Source organism: Tamandua tetradactyla, chromosome 4, assembly GCF_023851605.1.
Source record: "Tamandua tetradactyla isolate mTamTet1 chromosome 4, mTamTet1.pri, whole genome shotgun sequence".
Lineage (NCBI taxonomy): Eukaryota > Metazoa > Chordata > Mammalia > Pilosa > Myrmecophagidae > Tamandua > Tamandua tetradactyla.
In genome coordinates, this window is record NC_135330.1 from 30,838,446 (window position 1) to 30,860,503 (window position 22,058).

At 45.0% G+C, this 22,058-nt stretch overlaps 1 protein-coding gene and 1 long non-coding RNA gene across 8 annotated transcripts in view; one reads left to right on the forward strand and one right to left on the reverse strand.

Annotated features, from left to right (window-relative positions):
• The window catches only part of ASTN1 (astrotactin 1), a 325,640-nt gene that overhangs the window by 15,409 nt on the left and 288,173 nt on the right, over window positions 1–22,058 (reverse strand). For all 6 annotated transcript variants that reach the window (XM_077157091.1, XM_077157089.1, XM_077157088.1 and 3 more), the window contains 5 exons: window positions 17,062–17,330; window positions 13,739–13,872; window positions 10,156–10,307; window positions 8,996–9,131; window positions 2,093–2,193 (listed from right to left, as the gene is read on the reverse strand). In XM_077157091.1, coding sequence (XP_077013206.1) covers window positions 2,093–2,193; window positions 8,996–9,131; window positions 10,156–10,307; window positions 13,739–13,872; window positions 17,062–17,330 — 792 coding nt within the window. The remainder of the gene's footprint in view (window positions 1–2,092; window positions 2,194–8,995; window positions 9,132–10,155; window positions 10,308–13,738; window positions 13,873–17,061; window positions 17,331–22,058) is intronic.
• LOC143680672 (uncharacterized) lies at window positions 4,142–20,387 on the forward strand. 2 transcript variants are annotated; one of them, XR_013174113.1, is made up of 3 exons: window positions 4,142–4,462; window positions 5,713–5,846; window positions 20,033–20,387. It is a non-coding gene; the product is annotated as an uncharacterized LOC143680672 (long non-coding RNA). The 2 variants fall into 2 exon arrangements; XR_013174112.1 differs by lacking the exon at window positions 20,033–20,387 and adding an exon at window positions 11,609–11,904.

Sequence of the window (22,058 nt, forward strand, 5' to 3'; positions counted from 1 at the left end):
CTCCAAATATCTAAGGGGAAAGTAGTAGGTGGAATGAGACTGGGGTCAAAAACGGTGTGAGTGCTAGCTATGTTAGATCTAGACTTGTGACTCCAGTCAGTGTACTCCCTCTACTCTGTATCTATAAAAGGGGTGATTTCTATTTTTTCAGTGAATACTTACTGGGTTCATATTAGAGGGTCAGCCCTATGCTTGGTTAAAGATAGTGATAATACTTAACATTTACTGAACATTCACTACGTGCCATGCACTGTTATTACAGTATTTTGAGTGAATTAATTTATTTAATTCTCACTAAAACCTTATTAGCTAGGACACCACTATTTCCCCCCATTTTACAGTTAGTAAACTGAAGTATGAGGTTAAGTAACCTGCTCAAGATCAAGCAGTTAGATGGTGGAACAGGAATCTGAACCTTGGCTTTCTGACTCAAGCACTGAAGATCTTTAGCCATTCTGTCACCATGCTGTGTTCCAAATGTTAGGGACACAGTCATAAACAAAAAGAAACCAGAACTCTGTTCTCATGGGGTGCACCTACTGGTGAGGTAGATGGATGGTGAACACGTGATTATAATAACAAACCAAGATAAATTGTCTGATGGAAACAAACATGGAAGCAACAGCCCCTGACCTCTTCTGCCCTGAGGCAGGGACATTTGGTCTGAGATCTTCAGGCTGAGAGGAGTTATTAAGATGAAAGAGTTGGGGGTGGAAGGCATGCAAGGTAACAGGACCAATGTGTGTAAAGGCTTGGTGGTGGAAGTGGAAAGGGCATGTTAGAGGAACGGAGAATGACAATGAAATAGATATGCAGAGATTGATGGGAGGAGTGGGGCAAGAAACGGCTAGAGAAGTGGGCAGGGGCTACTTTAGTTGGGTCCAACTATTCCTAGTCAATATTTTGACCTTTGTCCTAAGGTGAATGGCAAACCATTCAAGAGGTTTAAGAAAGGGCCTTGATTTGATCATATTTCTGAGTCAAAAGTAACGACACTCTTAATATGCCATGTAGACAAAATGAGACAACAAACGTGAAAATCCTTTCAGAAGTTGTACAGTGCTACACAAACATCAGTGATTTTAGTTAAAGCAAGGCTGGGTCCCTCTTCCCCTGGTGATCTCACATCACCATCATGTAACCCATGGAATGAACATTCTGGGATTGTCCCTTGTGGTCAACCTGATACAACTGGAGTCAGGAGACACAGATAAGGCAACTTGAGGGGAACAGCCAATCAGCTTGGCCACCATATGCCTCTTATTGAAACTTGCAAAACATAAATTTGCAGCATGAGTAAATATCTCTGTTAATATGCAAGTGCGACCAGCTCAGTTCTACTAAATATATAGTAGTGGTTGATCAGATCAATTTAATGCTAGATTCCTGTGAAAGCAGTGCACAGGACAGATAAATTCCATTTGTGGAAGTGATCCGAATAAGCTTAGAGCAGGGATGATATCAAGACCAGCCAGGGAGTATCATGAGGAAGAGACACCCAAGAGATGCACTTTTTTTGTGCATTTAGGAAGACAAATTCCTCCTAAATAACAAAGATCAATCATGTTGCGAGGGGGATTTTCACCAGAGGGACAATTCTTTACCAAAAACTGGTCCATAATAACACTAAGATATAGACTTAAGGATTTTGACTTATGCTTTACTAGGAAGTGTCTGATATAACAATGAATTTCAAATCTCTACTCATTCTATACCTTAATTCAAAATAACCTTTCAGGTGTCTAAAAAATAGGTAGAGAGTAAGTGACCCGCTCAGCATCCTATGGGCAGAGGCCGTGGGCACTGCATCCGATGTGTGACCGTGTATGCTTGCAGGGCTTAATTAGCATCTCCTACTGGCTCCTTTACTTATGGCATGTGGATTAATGGGATAAAAGGAGGGTAATGAGAGGGCAGAGATTGAGGAATATTTCTGGAAAGGTGATTCTCCTGCAGTGGGCCTTGGATTCTCCCTCATTCTTGCTGAATTCCAGGCTGTTTCGTTGGACTTCCTCGGTTCCTCCTGCCTCGTGGTGAGTGGTAGTCCCTGGGCCATCCCTTTGCAGACTCTGCCAGCCTCCATTTCTCTTACCTTGGGCTTTGACATCATCCACCACAGGGCAAGGGGTCTTCACAATCACATCACTGGGCTTGGAGCGCCGTCCTGTGTTGTCCACTCCCCACAGGGTGAACCTGGCAGGGGGTGGGAGGGTATTGTTATCAGAGAAGGGCAGTGGAGACTAGGCTCCATGGCCCTGGCTGACAGCAAGCTCTGCCTGGAGAGGCATGCATCCCTGGATGACCTCGCCTCCGCCTGAGTCAGAAAGCAGGCAGCCTGCGGTGTCTCACTGCATCGTGGTGGGTCTTAGGCTGTAATTTGCTGTGAAAGTCAATTGTGTGACAGAGAGCATCATGGTATAGGGTGGAGTTCCCAAAGTATGGCCCCCAGACTAGCACCATCGGTATCATCTGGGTAGTTGAGAGCTGTTAGTATTCTCAGGCCCTGCCCCAGACCTACTGAATCAGAAATTCGAGGGGAGGGAACCAGAAATCTCTGCTTCCAGGTGATTCTGATGCCTGTTAAATTGTAACAGTCAGGGAGCAGAGGGAAGGAGTGTGTGTCTTTGGAAACAGATGATCAGAACTTGGGTCTGAAATTTCCGTTTCCTGCCATGCAGAATTATACTTAACTCCTCTAAGCTTTATTTTCCTTTATCTATGAAACAGGATGATAATCAAACTACCATCGCTCATTAGAAGGAGGAAATCAGATAATTTATAGAAAGACCTAACACAACATCTGGAACCAAATGAAATGCCATAAATTATATTAATTCTGTTCTGATCCTTCCTGCATTCAGTTTATACCTTTATGCAAAGGACTGAGGACAACATTCCTCTTTAAAGTGAGAAGCAAAGCAGCCAAGATTGGGCCCTTTATTTCCTATAGGCAGCTCATCCTGTTTCACTGAGACACTTCCACTGAGGACCAGGAAGCTAACTTGGAATCCAGCCTTATCCCTGAGACTGAAAACTGGCAATTCTAAGACTCTTCCCAGGAAGACTAGGCAAACCTGGCTATCAAATTCTGAACGTAAGATTTCCCCTTTGGTGATGCAGCTGGATTGAGAGGAAAAACAGAACTCCTAAATTCTGCTACTAAGAGAGAAATGTGAAAATAAGCTCTCATGTCTGTGCCCAGGGCCTCGAATAACTAAGTATATTTAAAGAAAATTTGAGTGCTGCCTGTCTTGTCCCTTTCCTTTTTCTATGTTTTCACAGGAGTCTGCATATTTTTTTTCTGGTTGGCAGAGTTTCAGGGAGAGGAAAGGAAATGCCCAAATCAGAGTGGCCAGCAAAACATGGGCTGGGCCCAAGACTGTGTAACTGGTGAAATAGAAAGGAAATGCAAAGGGCCTGATGATTTGGCCAGGAAATTTGTGTTTCTCTCAGATTTGTCCTTTGCCTGCCTCTGCCTTCTCCAAACCCTCTGGGCCTTATGGGACCTTCCATATGCAGGTTCTATCCTGCCAGGAACCCTGCGCAGGTGGCATGGTTACCTGCCCAAGTCCAGGACGTGGTACCCGGGATCTAAGCCTGCTGGATTCTCCTGCTTCACTCCCCCTGGCCCCTTGGGGTGAGTCAGAGAGGGACCACTGGATGCTCGACTTTCCTTCCCATCTGCATGAGGTGGCTCAACCCATTCCACTGGCCCTCTGCCTGTTGCTCTCCTCCTTAGTTCTGATCAACGGTCTTGCCTGGTACTAAGGTCCAGCTTGACCCATGCCCAAAATGTGGGGTCTTGTAAACCTTCTCTCCCTGGCCACCCCTCTCCTCTTAGGTCTTAGTGGGCTCCTGGCCCCACCGAGTATCCCAGTGGCAGCACTGCACAGTCTGGATGCCAGGCAACAACCTACTGGAATTGTCCAATATTTGACCTCACTCACCTGATCAGCCTTTTGGTATTGCTTCTAGAATTGTGAATGAGACCACCAACCCCAAAGGTGATTGGCCCTGCCTGGAACCAGCTCCATTTCTGAGTCTTCTCCCACAGGCCAGCTCTCGGATCAAGTGCCGACTCCTTCACCTTCCCACCTGTTCTTGGCCATTATGACCTCAAGTTTTCAGGGATGAGCTCAGAGGTACCACAGACATAATTCAGACCTGCACCCATGGTCCAGAGTTCCAACACATGGGCAGAGTCACCCCCTCACGCCTGCGTCCCTTCATAGAGCAGGAGAGCTGAGAGAGCAGTGGAGAGAGCTCCAGGATTCACTCTTACAAATCTTTGGTGGAACTGCCCTCTAGGGGCTTGAGTAAGCCCCTTCCTCTCACAGAAGAGTTCCTGACAACAGGGCACTTTAGCAAGGTGCAGGAAATCCATCTCTCTGCCAGAGATCGACTCGCGTTTTATCCAATGCAGCCAGCCCTGACCCAGTCCTTATGGATAGTTTGCATAAAGGTCAGGAGACATGACCCCCTGATGCTCTAGGCCAGCGTGGTCCCTGGGTTGCCAGCCTGAGCCTGGCCTCAGGCCCCGCGCCTCACGGTCGGCTGTCCTTCTTCCAATGCCCCCACTGCAGACTGTGTCCAAATGCTGCCCAGGTCCAGTCTGTCTGGTGACCCAGCTCTTGTAAGCCTGGTCCTGCTCTGTTGTCCAGTGACCTGAGCAAGGCCTCAGAATTCCAGGTTGGGGCCAGGGCCTTGCTATGTGCTGACGTGATACTTCCTGCCAGCCTTTAGTCCAAGCATCATCTACCTAGGACTGCCGGTTGCTTGGTTCCAAATACCTTTGTAACCCACTATTATTTTTAATCCTGGGCCCTAAATTTCTGTTTCCCTGGACCATGATATGGAATGTCCTAAACCCTGATCAGGTATTATACCGGCCGTCAGATTGACGCTCTTTCTCAGTGCCTGGGGCAGGGTTAATTCCACCTACACGGACAATGCCCCACCTCCACCCCCACGGCTCTGCTTTGTCGGTCCTGTCTTGCTATAAATTCCAGCCAAACTCTCATGGATCCTGAGCTAGGATGAAACGATGGAAATATCTGTGCTTAAATTAATTCGCACATTATCCTGATGAGACAATTAGTGTAAAAGTTAGGCACTTAAGCTTCTATTAGTTTTAATAGCAAAGCAAGGTTTTAGAAAAGGAAATGCTTCCCACACATTCTAGGCTGAGACAGAGCTCCAGCTAAGAGCAAGTCCTCAGCGCCAGGCTCTTGACACGGGGCAGCTCCTGGAGGGAGGCTGAAGGACGGCAGGTTTGTTTTTATCTTTAAAGCCCAGGGAGCACTTTACACATATTCATGTGGAAATGCCACATGTCGTCACCTCAGGAAAGTCTCCTCCTCTCTTTGTTAGAATTATGGTTTCTACCATTGAACATCACAGGACAGTGAGAGTGTTGGACTTACTGGACAGAAGAGATAAGCCTTGCTCCATCTGGAGGGCGAAGGCTTAAATGCATTTCCTGCCTCGTCCAGCCGGGCTCCTTCCACAGCGCCTTGGCAGGGATTGTTCAGCCCCTAGTTAGGGAGTCAGTGACGACACTTGTTGGGACTATGTGTGCATATGGACAGACACAGCTTGGCTCTGGCTCCAGGGCTGGGGTCCGTGAGGCCTGAAACCTGATGTGCATGGAGTATTCTTAGGCCTCCTGTCAAGGAACCGCCTATGTCTGAGGCTTTTGTGCTTTCCCTCCAGGCTTGGCAGTTTCTGCAGAACCCTCCAATTTGGCTCCCTATTTCTGAATTATCTAGCTGCTGTCTTGACCCAGGAAGGCAGGGGGTCTCCCATGATCGCTGGTTGTGAAGAGGGACTGCTGGACTAGAAGGCTGGTGAGTCACCTCCCAACTCTGGCCTCAGTTTCCTCATGTGTGAAAGGAGATGTTGGACCAGGCACACACTAAGCACTTTTGATACCTTCCAGCCAAGGGGCTCCTAAACATTTTGGTTTCTAACATAGATCTTTCTCGGAATAATGTTTTATCTCAATTGCATTAAAATACATATAGGATTACAATAGAAGCCAATCATACTGAAATACAATTCTACCTCTGTGGACCCCAGGCTCAGAGCCAGCTTACTGAGGGACTAGATCCTCAGTCCCCTGGAGTGTGGGGCTTGGGCAGGAGGAGAGGGCCGTGGAGCTTGTGTTAGAGCCTGGAGAGTGCAAACCCCTGACTGAATTCCCAGTCCTGTGATTCTGGGGAAGCTACTCAGTCCCGCTTCACCTCAGTTTCCTCCGCTATAAAATGGGGACAATCACACCAATCTCACAGGGCCAGGGGAGCGTGCCAAGTGGTTCCTGCCTAAAATAAACACTCGGTAAGTGAAGGCTTCCTTCTTCTCATTTTGGAGAGGAGAAAACTTGGCTGGAGAATGTTGAAGTGTCTCTTTTGCAGCCATTTGGTGGTTAGAAACAAAATCAGGCTTGGGGCCGATTTCTTAGTCCAGGGCTCCTGGCTTTATAGTAGGGACTGAAGCACGGGCTTCGCTGGAGTCTTCCAAGGAGAGCAGATCTCCACCCGGACCGCGGACTTCGCCCCCTTTGCGTGAGCTGCAGTGCCACCTGGTGGACGAGGCTGTCTTTTCTTCAGCCCCATCCACTCAACAATAATCACCAGTGACAGAAAACATTGGCAAGATGTAGGAGGCTAATACTGGAAGTTCACCAAGAAGATGTGGAGTGGGAGAAGGTATCAGACTCAGACCTCTGATCAAGAAACGTAGCCAAAGCAGACGACACGAGGGTGCCAGGCCTTGTAAAGGCTGGAGCTCCTAACTCAAAACCACCACCAGCCCCGTGCACAAAGGATCTTTGAGATTCTCAAGGAACCCTTGTAACTCCGTGACAGGAATCACTGAGGCCTTATAAATAAATGGATAATTCTCTGTAACCTTTGAACTCATTCAAGTTTCGTGGAGTCTGAGATGGATGACAGCAGATTAGGTGGTTGTTTCTTCTGCCTGCTTCCCTCCCACAGGACCAGGGCCACTTCCTATCTTGCGAGCTGGTGAAATCTGCGGCATCCGTGGTATCACCCCAAAAGCGCAGCGACTCTCCTTGGTCCCAGTGCTACCCTCTGTGCCTATCCATACTTTCTGAATGCTCTAGAATATCACTTGGCTTCATGCATTTTACTTTTATCATGATTGGCCTGCTAGTTTCACTGGCTATTCCTATAATAAAGGGATTCCGCCCAAACTGCTAAGGGCGTCTTGTCATCAATGCCACTCGAACTTAGAGCGCTTTTCATCTTTGAACTACTTAACTGGGGAAATGGAAGTGATTTATTCTGGAAATCTCAACTCTGTTCTTATAACCTCGTCTGTAAACTTTTAAGTGTTTTTCATACTGATGAGGTCGAGAGATCCCAGAAGGCCATCACTCTGACTTCTGTCTTAGCCCCCAGATTTTTCCATCATGACTTAGCTTCTGTCCTTATCTCTTTTTTTTTGGTGCCTTCTATGTCTCTGCCTCGCAAATATTTCCAATTGTTCCCAGAGCACAGAGAGGGATGGAGAAGTGTTCGTCGAGAGTAGAACATGGCTGTTCTAAACGCCATGGATGTTGGAATTTGCTGTATTTTCTCTGAAGAGAAAAACCGACCGCCTCTAACCTCTATGAACTATTCATTTCAATGCCACTGGAGCTAGCCTTAAAAGGCAGCGTTCTTTGTTTTTCTCCTCCTTTCCTCGAAGCAATTTAATAGTCTCCTTTGACTTAAGGCAATTACTGCATTTTCCCAGTCTCGCTTTCTCCCATTCCATTTTACTCACTGCCTGCTTTAGCCTTATGAACTACTTACGACTTACCTTCACGCCTCTTCACCGTGGACTTTGCTGTTTCCTAAGTCTCGTTTGCCTTTTTCCAATAATTTACTTATTGAAATTCTACACACCTCAATTCAAATGGTGTCCTCTCCAGAGAGAAATAATCATCTGTTTATTTTCTCTCCTACCACATGTCCCTTGGTCTTCTATTTAACATCTACTTCATTCTGCTTTTTGTTAAAGTTAATTGTTTATTTATTTCCCCTTGACGCTGCAACTCCTTGATGTGATGAGGCTTTATCATCTTTTTTTACCTACCCCTCTCCAGAGCCAGCACTCAATCAGGTGCTCTGTAATGCTGACCGGAACAAGATTTCAGACTCAAAATCTTTTGCTGAGTTTCTAAAGGAACTCAAGTAGCAAAAAAAAAACCCCAGGAATCAGCTACCAGGTCACACCCACTAGGATGGCTATAATAAAAAAAAAGGGAAAAATCGTTTGTGATTAAGGAGTAATTGTAACCTGCATACATTGCTGGTAGAAATGCTATACTGTTCAGCTGCTGTGGAAAATTATTTGGCAGTTCCTCAAAAAGCTAAACATAGAATTACCATATGACCCAGCAATTCCATTTCCAGGCATATACCCCAAAATACTGAAATCAGGAACTCAAACAGATACTTGTTCCCAAATGTTCATAGCAGCACTATGCACAAAGGTCAAAAGATGGAAACAACCCAAATGTTCATCAACAGATGAATGGATAAACAAATTCTGGCATATACATAAAATGGAATATTAGCCATACAAAGGAATGATATATGCTTTAAATTTTGGTGAACCTTGAAAACATTATGCTGAGTGAAAGAAGCTGGACACAGAAAACCACCTACGATTTGATTCCCTTTATATGAAATATCCAAAATAGATAAATCCGAAAAAACAGAAAGAAGATTGGTGGTAGCTGGAGTCTGAGATGGGACATGGAGAGTAATTGCTTAATGGTTTATTTTGGGGTAATGCAAGTATCTTGGAACTACATAGAGGTGGTGCTTGCACAAAATTGTGAATGTAGTAATTGCTCACTTAAAAATGGTTGCTTCTATATTAGATGAAGTTTGCCTCAATTACAAGTAGAAAAGTGAGAACCAGATAAAAGCCTTGGGACTTTCAAGATAAAGAATAACTAGGCAGGTCGTATGTTACTCACATGTAAATGGTGTCAGGTTCCAGGCATCGAATGATCAGAGAGATGGTGGTGAGTTGCTTGTCTGGTACCTGAGATGGCATCGCACAAGGAGACTTTGCTCCAGAGATAATGTCATCCACAAAGCTCAGCACCGTTTCTGCCCAGAGGGAAAGGACCAGAAAGGGTATGAGAAACTGCAATGACCAAGCAATGATATGATGGAATAAACTCAGTGAGAATTTAACATTAAAATACCTCGGTCCCCAGACTTCTCAAATCCTTAGAAGAGAATGGTAACCAAAAAGAACGATCCTTTCTGATTGTTTCATTATTTAACCATTCAACTTAGAGCCATTTGTCCAGAGTTGAGCAGATGCGCTTCACATCTGTGAGCTCTTTTATGAAATGTTCTCGGCGTGGGTGGTCAAGCTCATACCTTAGCAGTATCTTGTGCACATCACAGAAAGGTCTTCAGAAGAAGCAGTGCCTGTAGGCAGCTGCATATGGCTCCAAGCCCCAAGGATAGTGCACCAAGAACTATTGGCCCTGTATGAGGTTATGGACGCCACCATCCTGTTGATGACCACATCTCCTGCGTAAGTTTTAAGGTTTATTTATGTTGACCTTTCCCTGTGTGTATACAGTGAAATGGGAAGGGACAGAACATTTCTCATGGGTGTTTCAACTCCTTTAAGGGCTCTCTCTTCTAGTCGGACCTGAAAAAAGCAGAGTTTGCTTTAGGACAAGACATGGGGCAAGCACATCTGTTTTCAGAGGCTTTTGCCTAGAGGGGGGTTATTAGCAAAGGAATTTGTTTCTTTTCTGTAATCATGGCAGTGGTTAGCAGAGAATTGTTTCCTAATTGTGGGCTAGGATAACGAGTGTACTGTTGTTTCTTTGTGAGTGTGCCCAGGGGCAATGAAATGGACACCTCTTTTATAAACAAATAGCAAAACAAAATCAAAACAAGACTTTGTCAGATGCTCACCAGGCAAATACTCTTAACTGGACAAGATGGCCGCAGCTTGGAAGAGACAACAACTTCCTCTTCTCCCCAAATGCTCTTGCACTGCCATGAGATACTGGGGTTCTGGGGTAATGCCAAGAGGCAGGGCATTTTTCTTTTGTTTCACTTTTATTACCCTGGGTCAAGACTAGCCCTTGAAGTGGGAGTTGCTCACCTGTCTCCACTTTGGAATGGTCCATCCTGTCAGTGACCTTCTCTTGACGAATGAGGTAATCTACAATCTGCACCCCGATTGGCGGCTCTGAGTGCTCCCACTCCAGGACCACTAGGGTACTGCTGGGCTCGTGAACCGTGGAGAGTCTCAGCCTAAGGGCGGACAAGAAGGAGCATGAACTGCGGATCCAGCCGAGACCCACAGTTGTCTTCTGGCACCAACAGTGGCCACCCCCTTATCTGTTAGATTTTTTTGTTTTTAACATGAGCAGGCACCGGGAATTGAATCCAAGTCTCTGGCATGGCAGGCAGGAACTCTGCCCATGAGCCACTGTGGCCCACCCATCTGTTAGATTTTAAACAACTCTTTCTAACTTTCTTAGCCAACTTTTATCTATTTAAGGACCTGTCCCCTGGACTAGATAGTAGGTTCCTTGAGGATCCTTGAGTTCTATGTCTTATGCATTTTAGTGCCTGATACAGACTAAGAATCAACAGATATTTGTAAGTATATAATAAGGTGAGTCAAAGATGAATGACCATCTGCATTTTTATGGCTAGTGGATATAGGGCTTTTTGCATAGCACTACTCTATATGACTTTAAAATATTGCAAGCTCTGGACTTGCTCTTGAAAAGTACTGAGAATGTGCATGTAATGCTCACAAAAAGACCCACTGAGTTGGTATCTGCCAGGGTCCTGCATGAGCAAGGCCACCTCAGTTCAGAAGAAACCAGGAATTGGAAGCAAGCGAAAAACCTGAGATACATCCATGAAGTCAGAACAAGGGCTGTGCTGCCTGTGAACCCCTGCCTTCCTCTCTTGTTAAAGGCACTACTGTATCTTCTTTCCTTGGGTCCTCTGCTGGCTGGGGCTTGGAACATACTCAGATTGGAGGTAATGCTCACGGGGGGCTCTAATGGGCAAGAGAAAGTTGGCCACATGTCAAGTTCTCCTTAGGGGTGATACCTTAGGCCTGCTTAACCAGTTTCTAATTTCAGTTTCTATCTTTGTTCTTGGGTTTCTATGAATATCCTGGTTCCTCATTCCAGTCTTTCCATGCTTTTCCCAGTTCATATTCTCCTCATTCCATCCAAGTTGTCCATTCGACCACTATCCTGTCTTGCCATCTTGTACCTTTGGGAAGCCCCGCTTTGTAAATCACAACAACTCAATAAACATTACTGACATTCAGGGGTATGGACTCCTAATGGCCCAAGTGGTTTCAATTCACTGCCTTGTTCTGACTTCATGTATGTATCTCAGGTTTCTCACTTGCTTCCAATTCCGTTTCTTCTTAGACAATCGACTTCTGGGTATTTTCCCACTTCCTGCTCATTCCAGCTTCCCTCCCTTATATGTGTCCCTGATATTCATTCTTTTCCTTGGTTCCCCGATTGCACAATTACGACCATCCATAATTGTGCCTGTCCTACTCTCTTCTCTGCTTATAGGTGTCTGCCATAGGTCTTAAGGATCCCTGAGCAAGATACTGTGGATGAATCACCCCAAACCATCTGTACTGCCCAACTTCAATTCAACAAATATTTATGGATCATCCATTACTTGTAAAAATGTGCTCTGTGCTGGGGATGTATGTGTACAAGCCACTCCCAGCCTCTTCTTTTGTGGGGCTCAGTGGTCAGTAAAAGAATGAACAATTATACATGTGATTGCAATAATATGTGATAAGAGCTCCAACACAAAAAGCACTAGAGACTGTGGGAGCAATAGCAAGGAATTCAGCTGCTGGGAAAGTAATACAAAACACATGCTTTTCTGCTACTGGCTTAATATGAAGGCGTACATATTTTGTATATGACATTAAAGATGGAACAGGCCCAAAACGTGTAGATATTGACAAATTCGTTAATTGGAGTCATATGTGGAGGAGTATTTTGAAGCAAAAGCATTAGGAAGCTCGAGTAAGTAATGAAGCTTTTCTGAGAACTCAAATTCTGTGAAAATACGGACAAAGGCCAGCCAGTACCGAGAAACAGCAGTATGTAAAATTTACATAGACTTGTGTAAAATGAGAGTGTACTTGCAAGTAACTAAGGTCTGCTGCTGAAAAAAGTCATTAGAATTGACAAGAAAAGTGAAGTCTTTAATAGATGTTTCCTGTTTATGGAAATTTAGCTCAATTTGATCTTAAGCCCTGACATTTAGTAAATGTGGGATTAGAAATGAAATCTTCCCTAGAATATTAATAGCTGGATCTTGGTATCCACCTGATTTTGGTGGTTTTCAGTGTTATGTTTCAAACATAGTTTTCCTAGCTGGAGAATGAGTCTGGCAATACCATCTTCTCATAATGTCTACTTTTCCTACCAAACAAAAAGACTTTTAGTAATAATGATTACATTCTCTTTTGATTCAAGAAGTCTGAGTTATAGCAGTGAAAAGGAAAAAGCTAATGGCTGTGTATCTAAAAGTACCCACATGGATAAGGGAGAGTGTAGATAAGAGAAAATGTTGGCTCGTAATGACACTCAACTCTTAACCTCTCCTCCCCTTTCTCAGAGGTTTCTTCCTGCTCAGCCCTGGTCCTTGGTGCCCACACGCACTTCCATGTAACAGGACAGCAGGCAATGCTCACCAACACCAGCCTCCCGCTTGCTGGTTTCCCCATCTTGGCTCTGTTTCCTCAGTTCTCCAGTTACCCCAGGTCCTGATCCCTACATCAAGCTCTCTTTGCCTCACCCACCCACGAGACATATGTTTCTGCAGCTTATTGTCCCAGCACTTTTTATTTGACACAATATTTCCTGGGTCATCTGGCTTACTCCCACACCAGGTGCCATATGGGAGGCTGGAGGGATTCCTGCCTTGAGCCCTGGTCCTTCAGGATTCACATCAGCTGACCCAATTCTGTTTATCCCTCAAATGCAGACACCCCTACACCCCTAATGCTCATCCCTAGTCCTCTGCTTTTCCCAGTTGATACACATTCTGGAACATCCTTTCCCTTAGCTCTGCTTACATCTCTCACCTCTTGGCAATTAATTTGAATCTCCTACTGGGGATAATAGTACCTAATTGCTCAGCACAACATCTGGCACATGGTAAGTGTCCAGTAAGTTGTCTTGTAAGTAAGATTTGTTGTTGTTGTACTGTCAAAGCCTAGTTAGGGTCTCAAAAATTTCTAACCTTCTCCACTGCAACTGCAGTTTTGGTCCTCTTCTCTTCTGAGCATGTTGTTTATTTTACATACAATCCTTTCTTTCCCCATTTCCTAACACCATCTGTCATACTTTCTCCACCTTCAAGGAGAAGTTCAAGTGCTACTTCCTCATGAAGTCGTCACCATTCCCCCACTTCAGACTTGACCATTTCCTCTACAGTGCTCACACTTTCTTCAAATGTCTCTATCACCCTTGTCAAACCATTTTTTCTGCTATAATGATTTGTGCAAATGCCCGCCTCCACAAATGGATGGGAAGCTCTTTGAAGGCAGGCGCCATCAGGGTTTTCTTTCTGTTCTCTAGTACCTAACCCATTGCAAATAGCAGATACTCAGTGTTTGCTTGCAGCATGATGCTGAGATATATGTGACAGAGAGGGGCAGAGACAGGGAACCATACACGGGCTGTGGGAGAGGTGCACAGGTGGGAAGTCCGTCAGCTCCAAAAGCAGTGGAGTCGCAACGACACCAGTCCTCGATGACATCTCCAGTCCCTGAGCACCAGAGAGAGCTCATGGTGGCTTCCTGCAAGAGCTACAAGAGAGGGAGAGAAAAGGAGTTAGTATGTCGGGAAGCTCTGCTTCACCCTAAATGCCAACAGGCCATAGTACCACTTCACCATTTTCAAAATTATCAACCCAGGAGATTGTTTCTGGGAAGCCTGGGCCTGTCAAACTTCTGGGGCATTCCTCTCCCTTTAGCATAATGGCTCATCCCTGTGGTAAGGGCTCTCACCTTGGAAGGATGTCATGCTACACATCCATTCTATGTCAAAGGGGATAGCACGGACCTGGCATACATTAGTCACCATTAAATGCCAGCAATTGTCATTGTCTTTGAATAGCAGGGTTGAGTCTACACGGGATCTTGTAAAAACCACATCAGCCTAGCAGAGTTCTTTGCAGGCGGTGGTTTCATAACAATTACTTGACATTGCTATTAAAGGGCAAAAGGATAAATTGAGACGTGTGGGGCATTCTCTGTTGAGAAAAGGATCGTGATAGGGGACTGGCTGCTCAGTGTGGCCCTGCCACTCCTGCCCCATCCAGGTGAGGGAGAAGGTGAGACTGCCCCCAGATGCATGGCGTTTCCAAGCTGGCCAAGGCCAGAGCTTTCTCTCTGGCTCAACATCTCTATACCCCACTCTCATCACCCCACACTATCAGTAAATTACAGAAAGAAACCTAGATATTGTGAAAAATTTTAGAACAAAAATGAGAGAGGGAGGAGGGGGAGAGGAAGGGCAGGGCAGGGCAGAAGGAAGGAAGGAAAGAAGGGAAGAAGGAAGGAAGGAAGGAAGAGAAATGAAGGTGAAAGAAAAAAAGAGATAACCTTATAATGATCCTAATGTCCAGACCCAAAGCGAGTGTCCTATATTCTAGACCTTATCAAAGGCTTAGGTTTGAATCACTGGAATGCAGGTTTTATTGAGCCTATTACCCAGACCAGGAGCCTTTAGGAAGCAGGAACCGAGTCTTAATTGTAACTGTGATTTGCATAGAGTGTTCTAGTTTACATGGCCCCTGTAGATACTAATACTTTAGTTGGAGCTCAGTGATTAAAAAGTTATAATTTACAGTGGAAACAGAAACAAAGGGGTTCTGTGACTTACTCAGGGTCACAAATTAGTGAACAGGGCAGTGATAGAGCCTGAGCACAACGTGCCTAAACTCGAAATCTCAGGCTCTTTCCATCAAACTCTCTTAATGAACGCAGTCTGCTAGAGCCTAGCATGAAGCCTGGTGTGTAGTAGTTCTTCACTTTTTTTTTTTACATGGGCAGGCACCGGGAATCGAACCCGGGTCCTCGGGCATGGCAGGCAAGCACTCTTACCTGCTGAGCCACCGTGGCCCGCCCAGTTCTTCACTTTTTGCTTTGCCTGAGTGAACCAAATTCAAAAGATGCATTTTTAAAAATATGAGGAAAACAGGACTTATTAGGGATATTATCCCAGCAGAATTAAGAGGAAACTGTGTCTGTTGCCTTACAGAGGTGACTGTCAACAATTATTTGCTGAACACCTACGAGGGCCCTTTTCCTGGGCTGAGCATGAAGGCGCAGTGATGAACAAGACACCCAAGGCCCCTGCCCTCATAGAGCTTATAGGCAGACAGTAAACAAATGAACAAACAGAAATGACATAAGTAACCAAATCACAGCATCTACGCTCGGGACTCCAAAGGGAAAGAACAAGATGCTATGAATGCACATGGTGGCAGATGTGGGGAGTCATCTTATAGAAAGCAAGGACTCCATGCCTTCCTCTCCCACCAAGCTATGCTCTATCCTGCAGCTTTGCATGCCCCGGTCTGCAGGATGCTTCCGTGTGTGAGCGCTCAGACCTTGCTGTTCTCAAGCAAATGGCCCAGGAGCTCTCAGGACATCAGCTGCAGCAGTCCTGGGTGCTCATAGTCGCCACACCCGGGCAGGTAAGGGGATGGCTGGGCACTGGACTGAAGCCACAGCAGCTTTAGACCTCCATAGCGACCCAGCCCCTGTCTTCTCTCCCATTCCACTTCCACTGCCACCTCAATCAGATTGATGAGGAAGTTGAAAGCAAAGGAAAAATTTATCTGTTTTATTCTTGTGAAAAAGCTTATTTTCAAATACTGAACAAAATATCTGGGGCAGAGGCAGAGAGGTGAGAGAAACACACACATGCAAAAGCCCCCCCATGGTTCTGAGTATCACCTATAAGACAAACTGTGACACACCAGGTATCCCTTAACAGAAATAAAAGGAAAGCAATTATCACCCACCTGGATAGCACACCTCTCTGGCAGGTAAGCAGCTACCTCCTGTGATGCTTACTGTGCTTGGTCCCCAAGGCTGCCTTCACCTCTTGTCTCACAAGTCTTACATCCTAAGCTTCTTCATTTTATTTTTCACCATCATTGTGGGTATTGGCAGTGGTGTGTGTGTGTGTGTGTGTGTGTGTGTGTATGTGTGTTAACTTTGTTCTTCAAGTCCTCCTGAGGTGACTGAGGATCTAGGAAAATCAGTGATGTCACTGCCTCTGCCACATTTCTCCAGCTCACTTTTGGGGTCCGTTCAATTCCTCCTGGAATCTTTGCAGAGGGAGAAGCGGAGGCAGAGGAGGAGTGGCTGGGAAATGTCATGACTTAGCAACATAACATAAGGCAGAGATCTGCTTGAATGTAGCACTTTGTTCAGAGAGCCAGAGCAACGGGCAGGAAACCAACCTGCTCCAGGCAAAAGCCTCCAGATCTTTGCTTTTGGAATCTGTGTGTTATACACTCCTTCTAGGCTAACTGGAGCTGGTCCCAGGTTGCAGGTTTGTGGATGAGTAAGGGGAGCTGGCTTTATATCCCTTGCCAATTGCCACAACTCCATGACAACAAGGTTGGGACAGAGCTGAGCCTCCTCCCCATGGCTGTCGCCCTGAGGCATTAAGTTCTCTGACCTATGACTTTGGTGATAGGGAATGTCATGCTTCTCTATCTACCTACTGCCTCCGAGCCCCTTTGCTCAAAGAACTACACAAGAGTTAAACCGTGACTCTGAATCCTATCTGAGTAGATGTTGTAGGGGAAAAGATTTGATTTGATAGGCAAATCTAAGTACATGAGGTGTGTGTATCAGCTAAACAAAGACTCTCACTCTCCATATTAGAGAATGGAGTTCAACTGCTGCCTGCCACTCCCTAGAGTTCAGAAAGCGCTCGATGTCTATGCCTCCCAGAGCTGAGTTCCGGCCTCTTACCCTCTGGGTCTGGTTGTTGGTCACCAGTTCATAGATGGGGGCCGCTCTGGTCACCTCCAGGAGCACCAGCTCAGCAGGGGCATCAGGACCGGATGCCACGTGACACAGAGGGCAAGACGAGGGGCACCGGCCCTTGCTTTGGCATTCCATGCGGACCCCAGCCGCCATGCGCTTGGTGCCAGAGTCTGACAAGCTGGTGATGTATTCGGGGAAGGTGAGCACCTTGGGATCTCTTTCTCGCTCCTCCGACTCGTCAGATGGGGAGTTCCCTGCCAGACACACAATGAAAAGAAATGGTAAAGGAGGCAAAAGAGCAAGGACTGGTATGACCTCGTGGCCCTTGAGTGCTGGGGTTCAATATTTGAGAGGTCATAAAATTTCAAAGACGAGGTAAGAATATGATTCTCCTGTCCCATTTAATTTGGGAAACCCACCCTCTCAGTGACCCACAGAGCTAAAATCGTCCTCCCAAATGTGAAACTGGTTTGTTTCCTTTCTGAGACTCTTCAACAACACTGGTTCTCTCAGGACGAGGCTTCTGCAGAATCTTCAATAACACAGACAACACAGTGATTGTTCTATGACTCACCTTATTTATCCATAAGTGAGGATAGAGATTGTACCTACCTCCAACACTGGGTAATGCATAAACGGCAAAATGATTTTAAAGAACAGAGCACAGTGGCTGCTGGCACATGTCAAATCACCATCGTAACAGTTTTAATTCTAATTACAGCTAAGATTATCTAGCCTTTGCCATGAAAGTGAGATCTGTTCAAGACCTCATTAGATCTCACAATGACTCCCTGCGTGGGGTACTATCATTACGCCCCTCTATGGGTGAGGAGAGGGAGGCCAGGAGCCTCAGATCACACAGTTGGTTTATAGGAGAGCTGGGATTTGAACCCAGTTGTGTCTGAATCCAAAGTCCCCACGTCATACAGGAAGAACAGGACTCCTCTACTTCATTTTAATCAGTGACTTGAAGATGAAGAGGAGTATTTTCCAAAAACATCGCACTCTAAAGTGTGAGAGATGGGTAAAGTGGTCAGGGAAGTTTGTGGTCTATTCTTGCTGGCAAATATGAGAGCTATCTGATGGCTTGTTCCCAGGCAAGAAAGCATTGCTTGGTATTTAACTTTGCAGTCCTCACAGTTTTCCATTAACCTGTTCATTCTGAAAGGAGAGGGAAATAGAGGCTGCTGGAAAAAGCACCGGTTCCCTAAGAAATCCTTGACCCCTTTTGGTGTGCCAAATGTGAAACAATTGCAGGGAGATCGCTGGGACTTTTGGAAACAATGGACAGGTACAGTACAGAACATTCATTCTGGTCCCTTCAGACTCATCAAGAATCTGATACTTGATGGACCAGATCTTTGGGGAAACTGGTGGGAAGGATTTGCAAAATGTTTCCAGAAGATGATTTTGAGATACGACTCACTGACTTTAAAAAATAATTCTCTCATGGGGTTCTCCACTATTCTCTCTTGTTTGCTATGTATTTCAGCTCATCTGTTTCCCTGATGAATGTCATCCTTATGCATATGAGGCTTTTTTTTTTTTTTTGACCAAGAAGCCCCACTGACATGGAACTCCTGCGTACTAAGGCAAGGGACTCAGTGATGATAAATGTGGGATAAGATTTACTTCACGTTTGCGTTTTGTTTAATGACAGACTCTGAGTTGAGCTCAAGTACTTCTTAGATTAGAAGTGAGCTGCAAAACTGCACACACCAAAAACAAGAATGATGGCATTAAACAAGAGGCACCAGAGTCCACATCAACTAGCCCCAAAGTCACTCTAACCCACGCACCAATCATTATTGACTTTTATGCTCAATGCGACTTTGTCAACTCCACGGCTGAGTGCATTTGTGAAGTTGCCACCTTCTGGCCCAAGACCCCCCCCCACAACTCAGCTTCCAATCTTTAACGTACTATGTAAGCCAACCACAGGGATAAGTGGGATAAGTGGGGGTGGAGAGAGGTAGTTAGATTCTTGGTATGCTTTTCCTTCATTTATTGGGAAAATGAGTGAAATTCCAAAAAGTGCAGTAAAGATACAGTACTTAAGATAAGATTTAAAAAATGTTGCCATGCATGTTTAGCCCGAGGTCTTGAGGGTCTCTTAGTTGGCTTCCGTGCAGCTTAGCATCAGAGGCATTTCATTATCAACCCACGGGCCTCCTTGTTGAATACTCAACAAAGGTTGGGGAAAATCCTTCCAGGAAATGACCATTAGATGGTGCTATCAAGTCTGAAATGAATCCTAGAAACAGAAAGGGGAAAATGTGTTATATTTTATGACCACCTTAGCATCACAGAATATGGAATAATGTAAAAATTACTCAAAGCTACTTTGAAAATTTGTGGAGTAACATTTTTTCCAATCATGTAACTAAAAATTAGGGAGTAAGACAACTCCATAAAAACTTATCATAAGGAGAAAAATACAGAGCGAGAGACAGAAGATGAGGGCAAGTAAGGGAAAATAAAACTTGCATGGACTAAATGTTCCTTCAAGGAGGAAATGATATGCCACCAAATTTATTTTCTCTGTTTTAACCCCAAATACTCAGGCATGGCGCCCTACCTCCTACGCACATATAACCATATACCCCCCCTGCTCATTCATTAGGGAGGATGCAACTGTCTGACAAAGGTGGCCACTAGAGGGCACTGCAGCCCCAAACACAGCCTGGAGCTCAGGTTTGCTCACCTCCAGGACCTCCAGCTCTCCATCATTATCGCTTGTAATTGCTGTTAAACATCTGAGGGGTGCTCCCCTTGCTGCTGTGTTCTGGCTGTGTCAAAATCAAGATGCAGTTAATACCCTTCACTATCCTTCAGTCCTACACAGGTGGCAAGATCAAGGAGCAAAGAGGGACAGGGAGAAAGATGCAGGAGAAGGTGGTGGGAAGGTTACCAAACTCTTGTTTCAATTCACAACCATACTTTCCTTTTCCTAAAGGTAATCGGGTCCATATAAAAAGGGCCCTGCTGGATGGAGATCAAGACTGACTGCTCCTCTGGTCCCCTTGTCATGCAGGATGGTACTGTCTGGGAAAAAGCACGATTTACACAGAAGTAACAAGCAGCAAGCTCCCAAAAGCCACCTACCTAGCAGAGAATAGGTGTACATGTGTGTGTGTGTGAGAGAGAGAGAAAGATTTGTCAAAGAAGAAATGCAGTTTCTATGCTGAAAGACACAATTGGGAAATACTCTTTAAAATGATGGAGTCTGGTAGTGAAAGCCCAGATAAATCTCCCTTTGCCCAAAGAAAGCACCAATAACCATCAAGTCTCTGACAAGTAAAAGAGAATCTCTGGTTCTAAAAAGCTTTCCAAAAGTCTGATCTTTGATACTTGCTTTTTAACTCTCCCTCCATGTTGGCGTGGGTAGTAGAGAAATTTGTGTGTGGAGAGTTGTGTGAGGAGATCCCACCTAATTTTTTTACACTGCAGTGACTCCCTGCTCCACTGCCCACTCCTATTGCGGTCCTTTATTACTTCTTCCCTCTTTCACCCTCTAGATCCTGGGTAGAATTGTTCCAGCAATTCAAGACTCTGTACTGAGGCTGCATTAAATCCGCCATCAAAGCTTGGGCTCCTTGAAGGACAGAATTATATCTTGTCTCCACTATTATTACATCCCACGGTGCCTAACCTGTAACACACACTAATGCTTTTGGCAATTCATTAAACAAATAATTATTAAATGGCTAAAAATATTCTGTTTCAATGGGTCAGTGTCTTGACAAAAAAAGTAAGCTACAAATAATAATAATAATAAAAGTAAAATTAAAAATTCATTTTTAAAAAAGTAAGCTGCAATTAAGGTCTTAAAAGTTTACAACTGACAAAAGTTCATCTGATCAAGAATACCTCAGCATAGCCCCAGTTCCCCCCACTTTGCTGGGTCAGTTTGCAGAATTCGCAAACTGCTATCGGGGGAAGCTGTGGAGTCCGGCATGACACTTAGGTTTCTTACAAGGAGAAGAACAGCCAGCACAGAATGTTGTTAACAACCCCAAAACTGCAAAGCATTTTGCAAATACAGTTTGCTATAAATATATGGCATTTGTTTTAGGCTAAATCTGTATCCTACAGCACACAGTGAATGAATTTCTCCAGTAGAATATCATGGCATGAGAATATTGGCATCCTCAGTGCTCAAAATCTCACTATGGATGTACCCATGGCCTTAGGCATGAACACATTGACCCCCTAGACTCAGGAGCATATGAGGGTGATCAAAGGGACCAACTCATTTTCACGCAGAATCGGCTCTGCTGATGGGAACTGACAAGTCACGAAGGTAAATTAGTTGATGTGAAGTAAATTGGTACAGTTCCTATAGGATTCTGGGACTGCTTGAGAATCTCTCTCCTGAGTCGCTGCCCAAGGCAATGAGATGCTAATGACATCACAGATAGAACTACAGAGGCAGTTCATCAGGCAGCAAAGAAATCAAATGCAAACTGATCTGATCCCTGCTTTTAGAGCCAGCTCAGTGGGAAAGAGGGCTTGGCATGGGGCCCATCAAGACCCTGCATTCCAGGCTCTCCCCCCACCCCAGTCCGCTCCTGTTCAAGGAAGATGCCCTGGAATTATTTTAATTCACATTTCCGTCCTTACATCCCCAGGTTGACATTAGTCTCTTAAGACGTTTAATCAATGTCTTTGGACAGAGAAGTTAAGATCATTCTGGACTCAAACTGAATTCTTAGACTTGCCATAGTGACATCTCTCTGAGACCTGAACAATACAATACAATGGATTAATAATCAGGGAAAACAGGATAAGGGCATAAACTGACCCTTCTCTCTATATCTGTACATGAGATAATGAGTATCCTGGGTCAGGGATTGTGTCTTTTTCATCTTTGAAACTCCTTTGCCTAGTTTAGGAATGTCTATCCATATCTATCTCTCTATATCTATGTCTATCTATCTATCCATCACCTCTCTATCTGTTCATCTGTTTTGGAGTGAAAG